The following is a 24,279-nucleotide window of genomic DNA, read 5'->3' on the forward strand; positions in this document are numbered from 1 at the left end:
TCACATGAGGGAGGCACAACCCTCTCACATTTTCAGGACCATGTCAAGCTTTTATTTTTTGGGGAATAGGAATGCTTCTTCTTTAGCTTTGACTTGCTTGAGCTGCCTTACTGCTGCTACTGGAAATGGAAAGAACTCCATTTTATGCCATGGAAATTTCAATCCATGAAAATGGAAATGGAAATTTCATTCATTCCATTTCATTCCATGGAAAGAAACCTGCACCTCTGGGTTACAGTTCATTTACACTATCCCTGTTCTCACCATCACAAGCTCCCTGCGAAAGGGTTGCCTGGAGGAGCTGAGATAGGGCTATCTGATGCCTTCCTGGAATCTGAGGGCAGGCAACACCTGCAAGCACCTCTGGGGTTTGCTGCCATCGTATAATCCCGCCAGCATCTCTTTACTGACATGCAGGGCCAGCCCTCCCATGAAGCAGGACAAGGTGCTACCTCAGGTGGCTTGCGAGAGGGAGTGGGAGAGTGGGAACCTGCCACCGCCGGATTTGCCTGCCACCGCCCTGTGCTCCCCCACTAGCTGCTCCATCCCCCACTGTCCTTTGCGCCTCTTTGCTCCAGCTCCCCCCACGGACTCTCAGAGTGAGCAGCAGACAGACAAGCGCTCTGAGGATCCAGGTCATCCGGAAAAGTGGCCAACACAGCTGTTTGGACATCCTGCCAGGCCTGATGCCTGGCTCTAGGGTCCCTCCTCGGAGGAAAGGATTGTGGGAGGGACGCCCCTGCAGATTGCCTGTGCCGCAACCAGGACCGCAGGCTGTGGGGTGGCGTGAATGCCGTCCTGCCATAGGTGGGGGAGACCCTGGGCTGGTGCCGCTGAAATGAGGCATCCCACTGGTTAAATCTCTTCTTTGCCTTTGGAAGAAATATTGTGAGAAGAAATCTATTGCATTTTTCTAAGAGTCCTTCACTATTTTATTATTTAGCATTTGCACAGGCATTATTAGTAGTACTATTGTAGCGATCCCGCATATTATGAAGTGCCTGCGTTATGCCCATTTTACAAGCATGAAAGTGAGGCTGGGAATGCCTCAGCCAGTCCATCGCTGAGGTAATCTCACTATTTGCCCAGCCAGCACTGGCCAAGCAATTTAGATCAACTGTCCCTAACTGGACTTAATTGCATGGCTCACCAGGCAAAGAGTCCCAGCAAGAGCTTTTCTGCTGTCACTCAGCATGACTTACAAACTATAATCCATCATGGATCTTTTCACTCTCTTCTTCCTCCCATGATGATGATGATGATTACTTTGTATGCTTGCAGATTCTCATAAAATACTTATCTTCCCCAGTGGAACTTGAACAACTCTATGCAGCTCAGGTAAATTCAACCTCATCCATCCTTTCTGGACTTTTCTATAATCTTTAGCAGGCACTGCACTCATCTTTTCAGATTTCCTCTTACATATCAGATATATGTGCTATAAAAGCAACACACACATACACAGGGAGCGAGCGAGCTGAGGTTCTTGGCATCTTAAAAATATATCCAGATCTCAGGACTGAAGTAGCATTACAGATGGATGCCTGAGCCACTGGACTTTCCAGTCACAGGGAGAGGCTGCATCAGTACAGCTGCAGGCATGTAGTGGCCCCTTTTTTGGATATTGGCACGTTCATCAGGTGATGAGGCCTGCAGATATATGGACTCCTATTCAGGGCTTGCAGGCACGATTCTATCTCCAAAGGGAGGCAATTCCACATTCTCTCTGAATACAGAATACATGTGAATGTGTGGTGGGAAGCGTCTTTAAGGGCCTGCTCATCTAAATGCAAAAACAATCCCTCAAAGACTGCTATCCTTTGAAAAAACAAAGGCGCACCTTGTCCTTGAATAACCCTGCCCAGCCCTGCCCAGGTGATGGACTGACAGGTGCCTTACCTTGGGTTCACAGGGTGCTCCACTTTAGGATCCTGAAGCTGGGGGGGGCAGGGACAGCTGGTGACCCAGAAGCCTGTGGAGATGGCCATGGTGTGGCACAAATCATACGGAAGGAACAAAATGGCACAGAAAATATGGAGCAGGAAGAAGGACATGATTGACTGGGAGACTTAAGAGGTACTTTCCCAGAATCCAAGAATCAAAGAAAACACCCCTCCATTATATATTTCAATGAGCTAATGTAGCCATTAGAAACACTGCTGCAAAGGAACAGATTAATCAGTGATGGTGTCTGGCAACCAACTTACTTGGTGTCACCCTTCTGGCCCCTTGAGAAGATAGGGGTGGAGAGGGGCCCTCATCTCTTGCGAATGAAGGGAAACACTAACCTGATGCTAGGGAGTAAGCTCCATTGAATACAGTGCGGTCGCCTGAGTAAACTTGCATGTGGTTGCACTCCTTCACTTATGTAAGCAACGCTTACTTATGGCAGAGCGATCACATCCATCTCAAGTTTGGAATCTCCCTGTTGCCTCCTCCAGCTAAAGCAGAAGCCCGCCTTGCCGTTCCTGCGCTCCAGGAGGGTGGCTTCAGTGGACTGCACAGGCAGACCATCCTGAACGCTCAGCGGCTGTTGCCAAAAGGATGGTGGAACGCCAGACTGTGTAGCCAAGTGTGTGCTGGGAGTAGCTCCTTCTTTAGGCTCTTAAGAAAACGGGTGTCAAGCTTCTTGCACATTCGTGTTTTCCAAAGCAGCCTTCTGCAGTTTCCCCCCTATCCTGAGCCGGGCTGAACTCAGTAGGAACTGGAGGAGGATGCTTATTCGGATTTCTCTGGCTGGTCTCTTTAGGCCCTTGGAAAACTTGGGTTTGCTGAAGAATCTGTTCTATCTGCCCTTCGTAATGCAGTAAGTATAATCTCTGTGGTCTCTGTTCCTCTTGCAATGAGCATCTGCAGATTTTCCAGGGTCTAATCCCCCTCCCCTTTGGAATCAACCCTCTCTGGGACATGCTGGGAGTTGTAGGCCAACACATCTGGGCAGGACTAAGGTAGGCAAGGCAGGTCTTTTAAAAGGCTATTTTACCTTTTACATATTAAATTTTATATTTAAATTAAATTATTTTAATTTATTTAACATTTAAATTATTTATATTTGAATTAATTTAAATTTAAAATGAAAAATTAAAATTAAAATCAATATTTTTGCATATTAAAAGGACTTCTGCCCTGTGTTATTTCAGTAATTAATTTTGGTTCTATACTGCCCAGTAGCCAACGTTATCTGGGTGATTTGCAAAGATTAAAATCTTAAATATCCACCATGCCATGGTGGGCCTGATGCTCTTTTGAGATGCTTCTGCTCCTGTGAAGATGGCAGAGGTTCTGTGGTAGATGCTCATGCATGGGAATTATTTCCAGCTAGTCCTTTACTAGTGCGTATCCTCTTAGCTTCAGGAATGCAACAGCCTGCCTTTGCAGTACGAAGTAGCTCGGTCCCTGGCTTTGCTGGGTGAGTGATTTCCTTTCTTGGATCATTGCCATGGATATCATCAGCGCAAGCTACAATGGAGGTAACAGACACCTTGGCAATGACTGATGGGAGGTTATTCAACAGGGGAATTTTCCAGCTTGGTCTTACATTCCTGGGAAGGCACAAATTCTTCAGAAGCATTTTAAAGTTTGTTTAAACATATGAAATTGGTCCAAGTTTAGGTGCTCGTGCCATACGTTATGTTCTGTGCACTCATTAAGTATTGCAAAATGTGATCATGGCTTTTGAGGGCCTTTTGGCATCTGGATCCAATAGGACCTCTTAATGGTGCAAAGACACAATTGGTAAAGAAATTCAAATTGAAAGAATAAACTATCATTTCCGAATTTGGTACCTTCCAGAGGTTTTGGACTCCCAGCATTCTGGATCATTAGCCTTGCTGGCTGGAGTAGATGAAAGGTGAAAGCTTAAACATCTGGAGGGTACCAAGCTCGAGAAGGATGGAGTACTCATAGTCTGCTAACTCCAGCTGTGGTCAAAGGCTGATGGGAGTTGTAGGCCAGAACATCTGGAAAGCCACAAGGTGTTGCAGATGCCAGCGGTCCAGAAGCTTTGGGCCTCTGGGGCACACACCCCGATCTGTGTAGGGCCTGTTCGGAATGCCACCATGACCAGTACAATGCTGTTTCCGAAACAAGTCAGTGGGATACAGAGGACAGAAGGACCTTGTTCTTGTCATGATGACATGGGAGTGGGTTATCGTGCAGTTTGAACCCAGTCTTTGCCTAAAAGATATTCCCTGAATGGTTTGTCCTGGAATACCATGCATGTGTGATTTTCTTGACTGTCTCCAAACTTCCCAAGAGTTTTGCTTTTGTCTTTAAACACTGCCTCTGGGTTTGTTGGAGCAGGGTGCCTGGAGACCTCTGTAATGAAGGTGCTAATTAGGCACCTGAAGGTGGTGAGCCTGAATCGGAGAGAAGATACCTTGGCTGCGCTGAAGGTGGCCCTGCAAGCATGGTCAAGGATGCCCACCTTTGAGGTAATCTATGCAGCTGGACCATCGGCAGGCAGATGCTGCGTGTCCCTGCTTGGACCCATGAAAGCACCTAACCCAGCTCCTCTCTTCTTGCAGGGGTACTGCATAGGTGCCCGATCCAGTTTAATCCGGAATCTACAGCGGTTGGTGGACTTGCAGCAGCCTGAGGATGATACAAGCTTCAGTGCAGCCCTTTGCTTGGGGTACTTGGACAAATCCAGCCGAATTGCCCAGGTGGTGATGTTTATGAGCCTGACCCAGAATGACTGGCAGAAGAAAGACCAGGTGGGCACGTGGCACAGATGTGACGATGGGCACTTTGATTTCTCTACAGGGCAGCAGCCATAGCTCTCTGGGTGGTTTACAGCAGCAGATAAAATACATTTTTCAAAAAAAGGGCTTAAAGGGGTTTTCTTCAACTTATTATCATTTTAAAAATCTGATTTAAATGTGGTTTTAGCTTTTGTATTGTAAATGTTTTATGATGTTTTCATATGGCATACCTTACAATGTATTTTAATGTGCTGTTGTGAACTGCCCAGAGAACTTTGGCTGTTGGGTGGGATTGAAAATAAAAATATAATCAATACACTTTAAAATGCACTACATTTAAGACCAAATTACATTTAAGTTACCAAATTAAGTTACATTTAGGACCAAATTTAAGCAGCTAGAATATCTAACACAAATTAGACCACCAGCTGTCACAACCCCCCAAGATACTAGAGAGAGCTGATTAAATGCTCCCTTGCAGAGGGCAGTCTTAAAATGGCACCATAAAGACAGTAAAGTTAGTGCCAAGCAGGCATTGGTAGGGATCTTGTTCCACAATTGGGGGGCAGCCACGCATAAGGCCCTGCCCCCAACTGAGCCTCCCTGAGCGGTTGCACTCAGAGGCAGGTCCATGTCTTGATCCGTGTGTCCAGACATACCGTGCTTGGATAGGCATTCTGACAGGGTTTGTGGTCCCACGCTGCATAGTGATCTATAGGTTAGACACCTGAAAGTGAACTGATCTTGGAAGAACATAGGAAGGCAGAGAAAAAAGTCCAGACTTGATGCCACATGCCTGGAAATTCCAGTGCTGTTTAAGACTCCGTCTGCTGCATGTCAAAGAAGTTGCAGCTGCTGAACTGTCCTCAAGGGAAGCCCCAAACTGCGGTCTGAGTTGTATTTTCGTCCTTCACCTACTTCGGAAGCTGTTCAGCACAGTGGGTAGAGAAGGACAGGATGCTGTTACTCCGGTTCCTCTGACATGGAGATTTTTTAAAAAAGTGTGCCTTAGGCCGCTGTCCGCAAAGGGACCTTGTAGTCAAGTGAAGGCAAACCGTTTAGAGACCGAGTGCCCAAATTGGAACCCAATTTATTGCAAAGTGCCAACACTAAAACAAAATCTGAAAATTGAGCTTTTAGTTTAGAAAAAAAATTAGAGCCAGTCCAAGCAAATACACATATATCCTTGGCAGGGCGTGCCATAGCTTCACCACCACTGGACTAAACCTACCCTGCTGGACATCCCTAAGAACAATATAGGGCAAAAGTTCCATTGAAAATAATGCCATTTTGAAAGAGCCTTCCTTGAGTAAATTTTTCTGCACAGTGCATCCTTTCTAAAAATTCAAACCACATTCCAACCATCAAACTCATGCCAGGACACCTTGTTCTTCTAACCCTAACCATGCCCTGTGGCACACCCCTAACCCTTATATAGGGCTAAAGTTTAATTGAAGATAATGCGATTTTGAAAAAGCCTTCCTTGAGTAGATTTTTCTGCACAGCTCATCCTTTCTGCACATTCTGAAAACATTCCAACCATCAAAATCATGCGAGGACACCTCGTTCTTCTAACCCTAACCCCACCCTGGGGCACACACCTAACCCTAATATAGGGCTAAATTTCCATTGAAAATAATGCAATTTTGAAAAAGCCTCCTTTTGGTAAGTTTTTCTGCACTGCTCCTCCTTTCTGCACATTCTGAACACATTCCAACAATCAGCATCATGCCAGGACACCTCGTTTTTCTAACCCTAACCCTACCCTGGGGCACAACCCTAAACCTAATATAGGGCTAAATTCCCCTGAAAATAATGTAATTCTTTAAATGCCTTCCTTGCGTAGGTTTTTCTGCTCAGCTCATCCTTTCCACACATTCTGACCACATTCCAACCATCAGCATCATGCCTGGACACCTCGTTTTTCTAACCCTCACTCTACCCTGGGGCACACCCCTGACCCTAATATAGGGCCAAATTTAATTGAAAGCAATACAATTCTGAAAAAGCCTTACTTGAGTAGATTTTTCTACAAAGCTCATCGTTTGTGCACATTCTAAGCACATTCCAATCATCAAAACCATACCAGGACACCACATTTTTCTAACCCTAACCCTACCCTGGGGCACAGCCCTAACCCTAATACAGGGCTAAAGTTTAATTGAAAATAATGCAATTTTGAAAAAGCCTCCTTGAGTAGATTTTCTGCACAGCACATTCTTTCTCCAGATTTTGAACACATTCCAAACATCAAAATCATGCCAGGACACCTCATTTTTCTAACCCTAACCCTACCCTGAGGCACACCCCTAACCCTAATATCGGGCTAAAGTTCCATTGCAAATAATGTGATTTTTAAAAAGCCTCCTTTGGTAGGTTTTTCTGCTCAGCTCATCCTTTTTGCACATTCCAACCACATTCCAACCACGAAAATCATGTCGAGACACCTCGTTTTTCTAAACCTAACCCTACCCTGTGGCACACCCCTAACCCTAATGTAGGGCTAAAGTTCTTTCGAAAATAATGCAATTTTGAAAAAGCCTCCTTGGGTAGGTTTTTCTGTTCAGCTCATCCTTCCTGCAGATTCTGAGCAAATTCCAACCATCAAAATCATGCCAGGACACCTCGATTTTCTAACCCTCACCCGACCCTGGGGCACAGGCGTAACCCTAATATCGGGCTAAAGTTCCATTGCAAAGAATGCGATTTTGAAAAAGCCTCCTTTGGTAGGATTTTCTGCTCAGCTCATCGTTTCTACCCATTCCAACCACATTCCAACCATCAAAATCATGCCGGAACTCCTCTATTTTTTAACCCTCACCTGACCCTGGGGCACACGCCTATCCCTAATATAGGGTAAAGTGACGTTGAAAATAATGCAATTTTGAAAAAGCCGCCCTTTGGTGTGTTTTCTGCTCAGCTCATCCATTCTGCAGATTCTGAACACATTCCTACCACCAAAATCATGCCAGGACACCTCCTTTTTCTAAACCTAACCCTACCCTGAGGTACACCACTAACACTAAGATAGGGCTAAAGTTCCTTTGAAAATAATGCTATTTTGAAAAACCCTTCTTTGCATAGTTTTTTCCACACAGGTCATCCTTTCTGCACATTCTAACCACATTCCAACAATCTAACTCATGCCAGGACACCTTGCTTTCTAACCCTAATCCTTCCCTTGGGCACACGCCCAACACTAATATAGGGCTAAAGTTGCATTGAAAATAATGCGATTTTTAAAAAGCCTCCTTTGGTAGGATTTTCTGCTCAGCTCATCCATTCTACATATTCTAACCACATTCCAACCATCAAAATCATGCCTGGACTCCTCTATTTTCTAACCCTCACCCGACTCTGGGGCACACCCCTATCCCTAATATAGGGTAAAGTGACATTGAAAATAATGCGATTTTGAAAAAGCCGCCCTTTGGTAGGTTTTCTGCTCAGCTCATCCTTTCTGCAGATTCTGAACACATTCCTGCCACCAAAATCATGCCAGGACACCTCCTTTTTCTAAAGCTAACCCTACCCTGGGGCACCCATTTAACCCTATTGTAGGGCTAAAGTTCCTTTGAAAATAATGCCATTTTCAAAAAGCCTCCCACTGGTCGGTTTTTCTGCTCAGTTCATCCTTTGTGCACATTCTAACAGCATTACAACCATGAAAATCATGCCAGGACACCTCATTTTTCTAAGCCTAACCCTACCCTGTGGCACACTCCTAACCTTAATGTAGGGCTAAAGTTCCTTTGAAAATAATGCAATTTTGAAAAAGCCTCCCTTGGTAGGTTTTTCTGCTCAGCTCATCCTTTCTGCAGATTCTGTGAAAATTCCAACCATCAAAATCAAGCCAGGACACCTCTTTTTTCAAACCCTAACCCTACCCTGAGGCACACCCTTAACCCTAATATCGGGCTAAAGTTGCATTGCAAATAATGTGATTTTTAAAAAGCCTCCTTTGGTAGGATTTTCTGCTCAGCTTATCATTTCCACATATTCTAAAGACATTCCAACCATCAAAATCATTCCAGGACACCTCGTTTTTCTAAACCTATCCCTACATTGGGGCACACCCCTAACCCTAACATAAGGCTATCTTTCCTTTGAAAATAATGTGATTTTGAAAAAGCCCCCTTTGTTTGGTATTTTGGCTCAGCTCATCCTTTCCTCAGATTCTGAACAGATTCCAACCATCAAAATCATGCTACGACAACTCGTTCTCCTAATCATAACCCTACCCTGAGACACAACTATAACCCTAATATAAAGCTAAAATTCCTTTGAAAATAATGCCATTTCGAAAAATCCTTCCTAGCGTAGATTTTTCTGCACAGCTCATCCTTTCTACAAATTCTAACCACATTCCAAAAATCACAATCATGCCAGGACACCTCATTTTTCCAACCCTAACCCTACCCTGGAGCATGTCCCTAACCCTAATTGAGAGCTCAAGCTCATTTGGAAATAATGCGATTTTGAAAAAGCTAAACTTTGGTAGGTTTTTCGGCTCAGCTCATCCTTTCTGCACATTCCTACCACATTCCAACCATCAAAATAATGCCGGGACACCTCATTTTTCTAACTGTCACCCTACTCTGGGGAACACCCCTAACCCTAAGACAGGGCAAAATTCCATTGAAAATAATGCGATTTTGAAAAAGCCTCCCTTTGGTAGGTTTTTCTACTCAGCTCATCCTTTCTACACATTCTAAACACATTCCAACCATCAAAATCATTCCAGGAAACCTCATTTTTTTAACCCTAACCCTACCTTGGGGCACACCCCTAACCCAAATAAAGGGCTAAAATTCCTTTGAAATTAGTGCGATTTTGAAAAGCCCTTCCTAGAATAGATTTTTCTGCTGAACTCATCCTTTCTGCACATTCCCATCACATTCCAACCATCAAAATCATGCCAGGACACCTCACTTTTCTAATCCTAACCCTACCCTGGGGCACACCCCTAACCCAAAGAAAGGGCTAAAATTCCTTTGAAATTAGTGCGATTTTGAAAAACCCTTCCTTGAATAGATTTTTCTGCTCAGCTCATCCTTTCTGCACATTCCCATCACATTCCAACCATCAAAATCATGCCAGGACACCTCGTTTTTTTAACCCTAACCCTACCCTGAGACGCAACCCTAACCCTAATGTAGAATGTTCACCACCTTCCTGAGTTACAACTTTGGTAAATACGCTCAATGGGAGGGGGGGGCAACCTCACATGCGGGTGGTCCTGTTTGTGCAGCACTGGGTGGGTAAACTGTGGGCGGAAACCTGGTGCGGGGAGCACTGCCTCGACTTTGCCGTCTCGGCCACAATGCGGGGCACCTGGTCGGAATATCTGAGGGAGCTCTACTGCTTCATCAAGCAGCATAATGTCCATGCAGAATGGTTTGGTACTAGCCGGGGGGACCTGCGGAGTTTCAAACAAGCGGTGTATAGAGAGCTGCTAGAGGTGGCCTATTTCAGACCGCAGGTCGTCAAGAACGTGAGGAGGGAGAACCTCTCTCGATACTTGAGGGAACAGACTTACCCGATAGAATATTTTCACGACAGGAGGGTTCCGTTCCGGCTGTGGGACATCAGGTGGAGGCTGTATCATCAGGTGTATGACCTGCAAGGGACCAGACCCTGGCTTCCCGAGAGGGCGCAGGCCTGCCCCAGACTGCAGTGTAAGAGCGGGGCTGTCGCGAGCGGGACGGCGCAAAAGGAGACGGTGAGGCACTTTGTCAGCGATTGCCCCGCGGCACGGGCCACGTGGAAGGTGGTGTCTGAAGCGCTGGACTGGCCGGACCTGGGCTCCCAGGACTGGGAATCAGTCGTGTCTGGCACAGAACCCACTCCTCCATTGAAGGGACCCAGGAGGAGGGTGCCCAGGAAGCGGCGGTGGAGAGAGACCACGGCTCCCAAGACGTACTGGACTGTACCGTGGTCCACGATTAGGCTGATTAATCTGTACGTTCTGTTGGCGCTGTCGCTCCAACGCCACAGAGAGATGAAGACACAAAAGGTGGCTGACGTGGCCGGCTCGGTCAAATTGGTCCAAGAGAAGATCTTTTGGTTGAGCCGCAAGGAAAAAGGGAGGATGCCGCCCAGTCGGTGGAGGAAATTGTGGCCGTGGTTGAGTGGGGCTCATGCCCCGATCACGTAATGTCCGTAAACCGCTCATACATGGAAGCTGTTGGTGAGACACATGGCATGAACCTATCAAGGAGAAGTCTGTAGAACGTTCTTTCTGTAAATTTGATTTGCAAAGTTTGGGAATCCGGTAAATGTGTGTACATTTGGCATTTTGATACCTTGTAAATATTGGATGGTGTATTTTTCTATTTTTGTAACGTTGCACTTTTTGTGCCTTTTGTAACTTTTGTAGTATGTTTTTATTTAAATAAAAAATTTCAACCTAAAAAAATTTCAACCTAAAAAAAAAAAAATCAACCTAATGTAGGGCTAAAGTTCCTTTGAAATTAATGCGATTTCGAGAAACCCTTCCTCGAATAGATTTTTTGGCTCAGCTCATCCTTCCTGCACATTCCCATCACATTCCAACCATCAAAATCATGCCGGGACACCTCATTTTTCTAACACGAACCCTACCGAGGGGCACACCCCTAACCCTAAGATACGGCTAACATTACATTAAAAATAATGCGATTTTGAAAAAAAACTCCCTTTGGTAGGTTTTTCTGCTCAGCTCATCCTTTCCAAAAAATGTAACCACATTCCAACCATCAAAATCATGCCAGGACACCTCGTTTTTTTAACCCTAACCCCACTCTGAGGCACACCCCTAACCCTAATATAGGGCTAACCTTCCATTGAAAATAATGCGATTTTGAAAAACCCTTCCTTGAGTTGATTTTTTGCACAGCTCATCCTTTCTACACATTCCAGCCAAATTCAAAGCATCAAAATCATGCCAGGATACCTCATTTTTCTAATCCTAACCCTTCCCTGGAGCACACCCCTAACCGTGATTGAGAGCTAAAGTTCCTTTGGAAATAATGCGATTTTGAAAAAGCCTCCCTTTGGTAGGTTTTTCTGCCCAACTCATCCTTTCTGCACATTCTAACCAGCTTCCAATCATTAAAATCATCTCAGGACACCTCGTTTTTCTAAATCTAACCCTACCCTGGGGCACACCCCTAACCATAATATAGGGCATTGAAAATAATGCGATTTTGAGAAAGCCTTCCTTTGGTAGGTTTTTCGGCTCAGCTCATCCTTTCTGCACATTCCAACCACATTCCAACCATCAAAATCTTGCCAGGAAACCTCGTTGTTCTAACCCTAGCCCTACCCTATGGAACACCCGTAACCCTATTAAAAGGCTTAACTTTAATTGAAAATAATGCTATTTTGAAAAACCCTTCCTTCATAGATTTTTCTGCACAGCTCATCCTTTCTGCACATTCTGAACATATTCCAACCATCAAAATAATGGTAGGACACTTCGTTTTTCTAACCTAAACCCTATGCTGGGGCATGCCCCTGACCCTAATATAGCGCTCAAGTTCTTTTGAAAATTATGCGATTCTGAAAAAACCTCCCTTTGATAGGTTTTTCTGCTCAGCTCAGCTTTTCTGCACATTCTAACCACATTCCAACCATCAATATCATTCCAGGACACCTCGTTTTTCGAACCCTTACCCTACGCTGGGACACACCCCTTACCCTAATATTATGCTAATGTTTAATTTAGAATAATGCAATTTTGAAAAAGCCTTCCTTGGGTAGATTTTTTTCCACAGCGTATCCTTTCTGCACATTCTGAACACATTCCAACCATCAAAATCATGCCAGGACATCTTTTTTTTCTAACCCTACCCCTTCCCCGGGGCACACCTCTCACCCTTATATAGGACTAAAGTTCCTTTGAAAATAGAGACTTCCATTTGATGTCTTGGCAATACGGCTGTGAAGAACCGGGCTCCTGTAAAATACGCTGACCATCCGTTTGACAGGTTTTATGAGAGGCCCATCCACTCCCTGTCGGGCCAGGTACTAGGAGCCTGAGCTTCCTTCTGGCCTGTGCGGACTGGCTTTTCCGCAACTACTGGGAGAAAATTGGCATTTTCTCAGTTGAACATCATAATGATGAGATCTGCTTCTTGCAAGCCTTAGATGACTGGATATAGCGTACAATAAAAGCTTGACGCACATCTGAACTGCTGGGTGACCATTTATATTTTTAGCAATATTACCCATGAGAGTACTAGAAGGAAATACTAATCAGGATTAAAGTATACAAAAAGCCCTTTCAATGGAGGGAGGAATTCTCCCACTCCCCCAGGGAGTTTACATGACGACTAATATTGGAAAGACGAAGTGAGGCCTGGTAAATCTCAGGCTTGGAAAAGAAAAACTCTTAAACCTCCCCAAGGGTGAAGAATCAAAATAGAAATTATTGCAGATTAAGTGATAGAAAGTCTTTTTTCTGCATCGTTGGTTGGACTGTATTCGGAGACATTTTTCTCTCTGTTGACGTCACATTAACACGCAAATAACTCTTTGCTGCCACCGTGTGGCCATTTTACTTATAACAGATACACTGTGTATTAAACAAGCCTTCCTCTTTCCTTTTTCCTCTGGAGGTTTTTTTTTTTTTTTTTGCTGTTATTTTGTAGCTACCAGCAAAAATTACTATTAGTATGAAAAAAACACGCCCCTCCTCCTCCTTGGCACCTTCATTGACTGTCCAGAGCCCAACTCATCAGTCTAAAACTGCAGATGTTGAAAAATACCCAAAAGAACTACAAAATGACACTTTTGGTGATACAAGCATCTCTAACATCTATGCAAGCATCTCAAGAGGCTAAGCAAAATTCTATATTAAAATTGACCTTAGAACAGAATAATATGACCACAGAACAAAGAGAAAGAATGGATAAATTCGATAGTTCTGTTAGGGAATGTATCTATTCAACTGACAAATGTTTGACTTAAAACTGAACAGGATATACAAAAAATACAACAAGCTCATGCAAAAATTGAAACAGTAGACAAAGAAACACAACTATTAAAACTAACAAATAAGTCATTATGGGATTCAGTTTCCATATTAGAGATGGAGAAGGCATCCAATTATTTATGATTCCAGAACATACCTGAGGGAAAGAATGAAGACTTAAGGGAATTAGTAATTACCATGCTGGCAGATGTATTGGATTTGGAAAACGAACAGGTGGATGGGAATATTGACCTTGTTTATAGGGTAAATTCTAGTTACGTTAGAAAACATAAACTACCCAGTTAAGTTCATGTTAAATTTGCAAAAAGGTCTGTGAGAGATAATGTCTTGAGGGCTCTACACGATAAACATCTAAAGACCAACGATCACCACAAGGTGACTGTTCTGAAACAAATACCATGGAGGATTAGAGAAGAATGAAATAAATATTTATTCCTCACTATGAAGCTGACTAAGAAGGGGACTATGTTCAGGTGGCTAACACCAGAAGGAATATTCTTTTCCTGGAACTCTACAAGATATAGTTTGGATTCAATCTTCAAGGCACAAGAGTTTTATGAAAAATGTAGAAGCGCATTTTAAGATGAAGAATCGGATGTACAAAAAGAAGAAGGGAAGGGTGCTGAAGCAATGGAAGTAACAACATACCACTCTGAAGAAGAAATAGCGAATACAGACTTACAACAAGACAAACAGACATTGAAACCAAAAGAAAAGAGAAAAGGTAGAAGCATAAAGGCTAAGCATAAGTAGATTAATATATATTCTTTAAATATGGCTCCTAAAATGGAAGGAAGAATTGAATTGCTCTCTTTAAATGTAAATGGACTAAATGGACCCGCTAAGAGGAGAAGGACCTTCTCTCAGCTCCAAAAACTGAAGCTAGATATAAGTTGTTTACAAGAAACACATATCAAGAAACAACACAGTAAGCTCCTGGAATGCCCAAAGCTTGGAAAACTATTTCTATCCTCTGTTTCTCAAAAGAAAAGAGGTTTAGCATTACATATCAAGGAAAAATTAGACCCCAAATATATGTTAGCTGATGAAGATGGTAGGATTTTGATGGTTGAAGTCAGAATGAAATCTAAAAAGGTGCTTTTGGTGGCAATCTACGCCCCAAATGATCACCAGGAAATGTTCTACCAAAAACTACATACTTTACTCTCACAATTGGATTATCAGACCCTTAGCTTAATGGGAGGCTTCAACGCAAGTGTGGACAAGAAAATGGACCCTAAGAGTGAGACTAAGGAGAGAAAAGGCAGGAGGATACTTCCAAAGTCTTGCTTTAATATTTATTTATTTGTTATTTATTTGGAGTTTTTATATGCCGTCCCATCGCTTAACGCCTCGGGACGGCTTACATAAACGCATCGGGACAGCTTGCACAATATAATATAATTGAAGAATTTAGACTGACAGATATTTGGAGACATAAAAACCCAACTTCTGCTAAATACACCTTCTATTCAAATAGACATAGGTCGTGGTCCAGAATTGATATGATTTGGATAACCCCAGACTTAGTACCAGACATGTCAGAAGCTGAAATAGACACGAATGTCTGGGCAGATCATAATCCTGTAACCAGGACATTGAAAGGGACATTAAAAATGCCCAAATGGATGTTAAATAAAGCCTTATTAAAGAATGAAAAATTCAAAGAAGAGATAAATAAGGAAATGGAAATATTTTTTCAAATCAGCAAGTTTGAAGAAACCTCTCTACAAAATGTTTGGGACACAGCTAAAGCCTGTGTTAGAGGGCTGATAATAACATACTCAGCAAAAATAAATAAAATGAGAAAGCAGGAACGATCTACGTTAGTAGAGGAATTGGCGAAGCTTGAACAGGAGCTCCAGGAACACCCATCCAAATAAGACCTTAAGACACAAATGAATATTCTAAAACACAAACTGAACCTCTTGGACACAAATGAACTGACCAAGCAAATGAAATTGACTAAACAGAACTTTTTTGAAAATGCTAATAAACCAGGGAGATGGTTAGCTTATAAACTAAAGAAGGAAAGAGAAAAGAGACTAATATACAAATAGAAGGATGAAGAAGGACGACTGCAGGTACAAAGTACATTAATTAAGAAAATAGTGAAAGACTTTTTTGTAAAGCTGTACCAGAATAAACAAACTCCATTTGAGAAAGTTAATGAGTAGATCCGAAAGGGAAATTTACCAAAGCTGTTGGAAAAATACCAAAAAATATTAAATGAAGAAATAACAATGACAGAAGTAACTGAGGCAATCGAGAGACAAAAGAATGACAAAACCCCGGGCCCGGATGGGCTACCAGCAGAGGTTTATAAAACCTTCGAAGGAATCTTGTCTACGCCTCTTAAGGATATATGTAACGCAGTATTGTTAGATGCGAAAATACCGAATACTTGGACAGAGGCAAATATTACTTTAATACCGAAAGAAGATATGGACTTGACACAGATCCAGAATTATAGACCTATATCACTTTTAAATGTGGATTACAAAATCTTTGCCTCTGTAATGGCAGAAAGACTGAAGAAGTATTCAACAGACTTTATACATCCAGATCAAAATGGTTTTTTACCTAAAAGGAAAATGAGGAACAACATGAGAATTATTTAGGATATTTTAGAGTATTATGAGGTCCACTCTGAAAAACCAATGGCGTTATTATTTTTGGATGCACAGAAGGCCTTTGATAATGTTAACTGGCAATTCATGAAACAGCAATTAGTGCAAATGGAATTCAGGGAAAAATTATTAATATAATATTAAGCATTTATCAAAAACAGACTGCCAGGATTATAATTAATGGAGAACTTACAAATAGTATAGATATTCAAAAGGGCACAAGACAAGGATGTCCTTTATCACCATTGTTATTTATATTTATTTTAGAAGTGTTAAATAGAAATATTAGAGGAGATATGGAAATTAAAGGGGCTAGCATTAGAGATGAAAGCTATAAACTGCGAGCATTTGCAGATGATTTAGTTTTTATTCTTGAGGAACCCTTGCCAACAATGTCTAAACTTTTACAAAAGATAGAAGAATATGGTGAAGTTACTGGGATGAAAATAAACAGAGAGAAGACGAAACTGCTAGTGAAAAATCTTACATTGGAGTAGAGAAAAACTCAGATGGAACAAGTAGATCTTCAAATTGTTAAAAAGGTTAAATATTTGGGAATTTTTCTTACAGCTAAATGCACTACATTGAAAGAAGATAACTATGATAAATTATTTAAGGAAATTAAGAGTGACCTGGAAAAATGGGCTAACTTGCAATTATCTTTGCTGGGAAGAATAGCAATGGTTAAAATGAATATAGTGCCAAAAAAGACCCATCCAAAAAAGACTGTACAAATGAATATTTTAAAACACAAACTGATTCTCTTGGATACAAATGAACTTACTAAGCAAATGAATTTTTTTTTCAAAAATGCTAATAAACCAGGGAGATGGTTAGCTTATAAAGTAAAGTAAAGAATGAATGAATGAAAGAAAGAAAGAAAGAAAGAAAGAAAGAAAGAAAGAAAGAAGAGACTAATATGTAAACTGAAGGATGGAGAAGGACGATTGCAAGTACAAAGTACACATATCAGGAAAATAGCGGAAGACTTCTTTGCAAAGCTGTACCAGAATAAAGAGACCTCAACTGAGAAAGTTAATGAGTATATCCGAAAGGGAAATTTACCAAAGCTGTTGGAAAAATATCAAAAAATATTAAATGAAGAAGTAACAGATAGAAGTAATTGAGGCAATTAAGAGACAAAAAAATGACAAAACTCCAGGCCCAAACGGGTTACCAGCAGAGTTCTTTAAAACTTTTGAAGGAATCTTGTCTATGCCTCTTAAGGATATATGTAATGCAGCATTGCTAGATGCTAAAATACCAAATACTCAGACACAGGCAAATATTACATTAATACTGAAAGAAGACACGGATTTGACATAGATTCAAAACTACAGACCTATATCACTATTAAGTGTGGATTACAAAATCTTTGCCTCTGTAATGGCAGAAAGACTAAAGAAGTACTTAACACACTTTATACATCCAGACCAAAATGTTTTTTTTTAATCTAAAAGACAAATGAGGACTAATATGACAATTATCTTGGACATTTTAGAGTATTATAAGGTACATTCTGAAAACTCAATGGTGCTGTTATTCATGGACCAACAGAAGGCCTTTGACAATGTTAATTGGCAATTTATGAAGCAACAACTAGTTCCTATGCAGTTTGGTGAAAAATTTATTTATGTGATATTAAACATCTATCAAAAACAGTCTGCTAGGATTATAATTAATGGGAAATTTACAAACACTATAGACATACAAAAGGGCACAAGACAAGGATGCCCTTTATCACCACTGCTGTTTATATTGATCTTAGAAGTGTTAAAAAGAAATATTAGAGATGATATGGTTATTCAAGGCACTAGAATCAGAGATGAAAGCTATAAATTGCAAGCATTTGCAGACGACTTAGTTTTTATAATTGAGGAACCCTTGGTAATAATTCTAAACTTCTACAAAGGATTGAAGAATAGGGCGATGTTGCTGGGATGAAAATAAACAGAGATAAGACGAAATTGTTAGTAAAAAATCTTACACTGGAGCAGAGAAAAAATCAGGTGGAACAAGTAGATCTTCAAATTGTTAAAAAGGTTAAATATTTGGGAATTTTTCTTATAGCTAAGTGCACTACATTGAAAGAAGACAATTATGATAAACTATTTAAGGAAATTAAGAGTGACTTGGAAAAATGGGCTAACTTGCAATTCTCCTTGTTGGGAAGAATAGCCCTAGTTAAAATGAATATATTACCAAAGCTTTTGTTTTTATTCCAAAAGATTCCCATAAAAATTGATAAAATTGTTTTGATGATCTAAATACCCAAATTTTGAGATTTGTATGGAAAAAGAAGAAACCAAGGATTAAATTAAAAATGCTACAGGAGGCTAAAGGGAACGAGAGTTTTGGTCTTCCCAGTTGGATGTTGTATTATCAAGCTTCTGTCTTAATGTGGCTAAAAGAATGGGTAACTTTAAGAAACAAGAGAATCCTGTATCTTGAAGGGCACGACTTGGAAATGGGTTGGCACGTCTATATGTGGTATGAGAAGTGTAAGGCACATGGATGTTTTTTAAATCATTATATTAGGAAATCATTAATGTCAGTGTGGGAAAAGTTAAATATAAAACTGTATACTAAATTACCAAGATGGCTCTCACCTATGGAAGCTCTTGCATATCCAAATGCATTGACTTTTGATACGATTGTGAGATATGATGATATTTTGGATAATGATGGAGGATTGAAATTGAATCAAGAAATACAAGAACAGGAATTAATATTTCTTGGTGGCACAAGGTTCAGATGCAATCAAGATATGCTAAAGACTATAGAATGTGGGGCTTCTATAAGGAGTTAACAGCATTTGACCATGTGATTTTCAAATCAGATGAAAAAATGATTAAAAGATTGTATAATCTTCTACTAAATAGGAGAATGGAAGATGAACAGGTTAACGAAACCATGATAATGTGGGCACAAAATTTTGGGTATAATATTGAATTAGAGAAATGGCAAAAGCTGTGGGAAAGAAATATTAAAGTAACATTAGCAACGTCATACAAAGAAAACCTGTATAAAATGTTTTATAGATGGTATTTGTTGCCAAATAGGTTAGCTAAGATTTAGCAACGTCAAATGGATGTTGGAAATGTAAACATAAAACTTTTTTAATGTAATTTTTATCATATGTGGTGGACCTGTGATAAGGCAAACAAGTATTGGATTAAAATACACAAATGGCTTGAGGAAATGTTACAAAATCCTCTAACATTTAAACCTGAAGTTTTCTTGTTAGGCATTACACTTGATGATCTTAACAAACGAGCAATGTATTGGACTCTACATGTAACTACGGCGGCAAGGATTGCATTTGCCCGACACTGGAAGAATGAAGAGCCACCAACCGACGAACTGATTCTAAAAAAGATCTTGGACTGTGCAGAAATGGACAGATTGACTTTGTCTCTGAAGGAGAAAGAAGATACAGACTTCTATCAAACCTCGGATTTTTTTTATCATTGGCTAGAGAAACAGGACTATGTATAGATTCAAATATGTTTATAGTTTAACATAAAAAGAAAAAATGTGGGGAGCTGACCCAGCAGGTCCGATGTTCTCAATGATTGATTTTTTTTAGTTTCTTTTTTGTTAGGTTTATTAAGAATAAAACTTATTCAAAAATAATAATAAAGTTCCTTTGAAAATAATGCAATTTTGAAAAAGCCTTCCTTGAGTAGCTTTTTCTGCACAGCTCATCCTTTCTGCCCTGTCTAAACACATTCCAACCATCAAAATCACGGCAGGACACCTTGTTTTTCAAAGCCTAACCCTACCCTGCTGCACACCCCTAACCCTAATATAAGGCTAAGGCTCCATTGAAAATAATGCAATTTTGAAGAAGCCTCCCTTGAGTAGCTTTTCCTGCACAGCTCATCACTTCTGCCCATTTCAAACACAGTGAGACCATCAAAATCAGGCCAGGACACCTCATTTTTCTAACTATAACACTACCCTGGTGCACACCCCTAACCCTAATAATGGGTAAATTTCCATTGAAAATAATGCAATTTTGACGAAGCCTCCCTTGAGTAGCTTTTCCTGCACAGCTCATCACTTCTGCCCATTCTGAATACATTCCAACCATCAAAATCAGGCCAGGACACCTCGTTTTTCTAACCCCAATCCAGTGTTGGTGAACCTTTTTGAGACTAAGTGTGCAAACTGCAACCGAAAGCCCACTTATTTATCGCAAAGTGCCAACAGTACAATAAAACCTTGAAACAGCCAATCCAAGCAGATATCTTTATACATATCCTTGGCAGTGTGCTGTCCAGCCCTGCGAAAGTTCGGATGAGTCTTGGCTGGTGTGTCACGGCTTGTGACATCATCACGTGGCACCACTACTCCTTTCCGGACATGCGCATGGCCCCTGTGTGCACTGTGATCCGATGCATGGCTGCTGGGGCGATGCTGGGGCGATTCGGCTCGTGTGCTGCCAGGGAGGGCTCTGCGTGCCCGCTGTGGCACACGTCCCATAGGTTCGCCACCACTGTTTTAGTCCCTTTGCTAGCAGTAGAGCTCGAGAGAGTGGAGAAATGTGCAGCACGCAAGGGGGGAGGCCCTGGCTCAGGGAGCGCCTCTGTTGTGCATGCAGTAGGGCCCAGGTTCAATCCCTGGCACCTCCACCCTAGGCTGGAAAAGCTCCAACAATGACTGTAATGGTAAGAAAAGTCTTCTCACCATAGTGGGGAAGATGCTGGCTGGGTGAGCCCCGTGCCTGCTCAGCCTGGCATTTGGGCACCAACTGTGGGTGCTCGCCTTGCTGACTCTTTCTCTTCGCACGGCTCTGTGCCCTGAAACTGGTCTTTCGGCAGCCTTCCAGGGAGGACTGTTGCCTGTGAAGCCAGGCACGTGGCCACCCTAGTGGCTACCCTGAATTATAACAAAGGGGCTGCAACTCAATGGCACAGCCTATGCTTGGCATGCAGAAGGTCCCAATTTGATCCCTGGCATCTCTGGGTAGGGCAGGAGAAACGCTAGCCAGAAAGCCTGGCCTGACTCAGTACACAGTGGCCTCCCAGGCTCCTCGGCTCCTCATGGCCCTGCCCAGGAGCACTGGCTCAGAGCTATGCTGTGGCTTTGCCAAATGGTGAGCGAAAGGCTTGGCACCGATGGCACTGGGCAAGCCACGGGGGATGTCTGAATGGATCATCCAGCCACAAGCCCTCTTTGAACCAGCCTCCCTACATACTGTTGTGTGTGGATGCATGTTGTCTTTTTTGGTTTGTTTAATGCTTTTGAGATGTGTTGCAAATGAGAAATGCTATATCATCATCATCATCATCATCATCATCATCATCATCATCCATAGAATTACTGGAGGGGGTTGCTTAACCTTTTCTAATAACTCATTATTTGTACATGTTCTGCATTTCCATGAGAGCTAGAAAAGTGTATTCATGAACTGTGATTTTTAGAAAAGGTAAAAAGAAACTGTTTCAAAAGATACAAGTGGAAAAGATTTTAAAAAGACAGAAGGGCATTTTACTGGTGTAAAAGATGTCTGCATGGGAAGCACTGGACCATGAAAAAAGTTGTCAAAAGAAGTTTTGGGATTTCCCTTTCCAGAAGTTTATTAGGAGAGATTTGACAATATCGGTCAGGACTGGATTAGAGAACCATGACTCAGTTCTGGGACTGGAGTAGATTGCACGAGTCTGCTTCCATTTTGCCATAATATGGTTTACCTGCATGGGTTCTTGAGATGCAGTCCTCTCTTCCCCCCACCCCTCTGAATTCATGCTCCTGCCATCAACCTCTTCCTCCTGTAGGCTTTAGTCATGCTGGTAAAGCAAATGGGGATAATGGATGCTGTAGTTATCCGGCGCATTCTAGATCAGCTTCAACGTTCTCCTATGTACGAGGTAAGCAAACTTTATTCTGTGAAGGCTGTCCTATGCCACTGTCTCATTCATGCAGGGATTTCTCTCCTCGTATTCTGCTTGCCCGTAGATTTGCATTTAGAAGTTTCCCAACTTCCCCCCTGCCCATAATTTTCTTTTCATGCTTGAATTTGACAGTTTACATCCCAAAAGTTGAAGAGGTAGGTCACTGCTGTGAGGTAACAAACTAGACTTCCTCTCCTCTCCTCTCCTCGCTAGGTTGGAGAACTTTTTTCTACACAAGGGCTGAATTATATCTCAGAAAAGTTTTCATGGGCCACATTCCAGTGATAGGTGAGGCCAAAGAAAACAGGGATGTCCTCCCCATACATCATTTAGCTTCAAGTGCTTCCTGCCCATAACTAAGCTACAGAAGATGCCTTTGAGAATGGGGGAAAAACTTCTGAGAAGCCAGGAATGCACCAAACCATCAGTGGCTGGGAAGAGGAAGGGGACCTGGGGGGGTTGGTGCAGCCACTGGGGGAATCCTATTGGAACGGATATGGCTCATGAACCTGAGGTTTAACACCCTGGTTCTACAATGGCCTGCAGACTTCTTTCATTTCTGTGTGCCTTTTGCTACCAAATGTGTTCCTCTGGGCATGAGGACAAGCCTGCATGTGTTGTTCTGAGGATTTATTAACTAAACCTTGATTTATTAGCATTTTTGTTAAGGGTTCTTCTCTGCGTTTCTACCTATTCCACTAACCGACCACAAGGTGGTGCTATGGCACGTCGGCGGCCAAACGAACAGGCTCCGCCGTCCTTCTCCTGCTCTTGTATGGCTGCACCTAGAGGGGTCAGCACCTTTGCAGTTGGAGGAGGGCTACTACCTTGGAGCTGGCGGTCTGCCTAGACCTGAGCAGCCTGAATGCACCCTGCATGCGAAATGGTTTGTCCCTGTTGCTGCGGATGCAGAGGAAAGGAAGGCCTGTACTGCGTGAAGTGATGGGGCTTAGTGAGAGAGCAGGCCGAGAGGTGGGTGGGATGCCACCCGGGCACGTCTCTGCTCAGACAGCTCACATCCTCTTGTGGTCGCTTTCCACCCAGCATCGTGTGGACGCCGCAAAACTTTTAGCCACCATCGGGCTTGAGACGATCCAGCAGGAAGGCATGGAAGAGGACGTATTTAACATGCTCCTGATGAAGTTATCCAACGAGCCGTTGCTGGTGAGGCTGAGAGCTTGCAGGAGCCACCCCTCCAACTCGCCAGCTCTGCTGAGTCAGCAGCCTTCCCCAACCTGGCACCCTCCAGATGTGTGGGACTGTAGGGAAATTATGGGATAGGCAGCCCAACACACCAGGAGGGTGAAGGATGTGCTAAGTAGCCTTTCCCTGTGAAGCATTATAAGTCCCACTGCCCCTTCCTTTCCCCAGGCCTACAGCAAGATGCACTGGTCTGCAAGGAGGAAGGCCTGGAAATGAAAGTAGCTAAATTTTACCAGAATTGGGTCACTAATAAAGGAAAATTATTGAGTATTAATTGGCTCCAGTTTCCAAGATTCAGCTTCAGGTCAAAATCGCATCAAAATAATTCAAAATTACGAAGGGGATGTGCGATTATGCTCCATAACTTTTCTGCAAAACGTGATATAGCAATGAGAATGTGCCACACCACTAATTATAAATCTATCTTTTTTATTGATGCCAATGACATAACTTTCCATTCATTTATTGGTTTTTCATGTATCATTTTTATGCTTTTTGCATGAAAAACTGACAAGCTCTAACATCAGATTAAACAACAAGGTTCCATAATTATTGGGTATCTAAACTGCGCTTTTTGGCCTTTCTCCTGTGAACTGCAGTAGGATCATCCCTGGAGAGATTCCAGCAATAATTGACAAGCATGATGGACCCCATTTCCCTTGGTAACTTTTCTCCATGCCTGTGATATCCGGGTGGAATCTCTCCCCATGCTCATCACTCACTGCCCCACAGTTCAAAGGGAGATAGTCTAAATGCGAGTGTAAGAAGTTAATTTTCAGTGACATGTTTGCACCAAGTGCTTTATAAGACCTAAGCAAATTTTCCACGTGTTCCACCTACCCAAAATATAGGTGGTATGGCTTTTT

General features: G+C 42.2%; 1 protein-coding gene across 1 annotated transcript in view; it reads left to right on the plus strand.

Moving 5' to 3' along the window:
- HEATR9 (HEAT repeat containing 9) overlaps positions 1-24,279 on the plus strand; it is a 37,513-nt gene that overhangs the window by 5,813 nt on the left and 7,421 nt on the right. The window contains exons 5-11 of the mRNA XM_044420035.1: positions 1,282-1,338; positions 2,750-2,806; positions 3,349-3,409; positions 4,303-4,433; positions 4,527-4,715; positions 22,094-22,186; positions 23,255-23,374. Of these exons, the coding sequence (XP_044275970.1) occupies positions 1,282-1,338; positions 2,750-2,806; positions 3,349-3,409; positions 4,303-4,433; positions 4,527-4,715; positions 22,094-22,186; positions 23,255-23,374 (708 nt within the window). The remainder of the gene's footprint in view (positions 1-1,281; positions 1,339-2,749; positions 2,807-3,348; positions 3,410-4,302; positions 4,434-4,526; positions 4,716-22,093; positions 22,187-23,254; positions 23,375-24,279) is intronic.

This window comes from Varanus komodoensis, unplaced genomic scaffold, assembly GCF_004798865.1.
Source record: "Varanus komodoensis strain SLA01 unplaced genomic scaffold, ASM479886v1 scaffold11, whole genome shotgun sequence".
Lineage (NCBI taxonomy): Eukaryota > Metazoa > Chordata > Lepidosauria > Squamata > Varanidae > Varanus > Varanus komodoensis.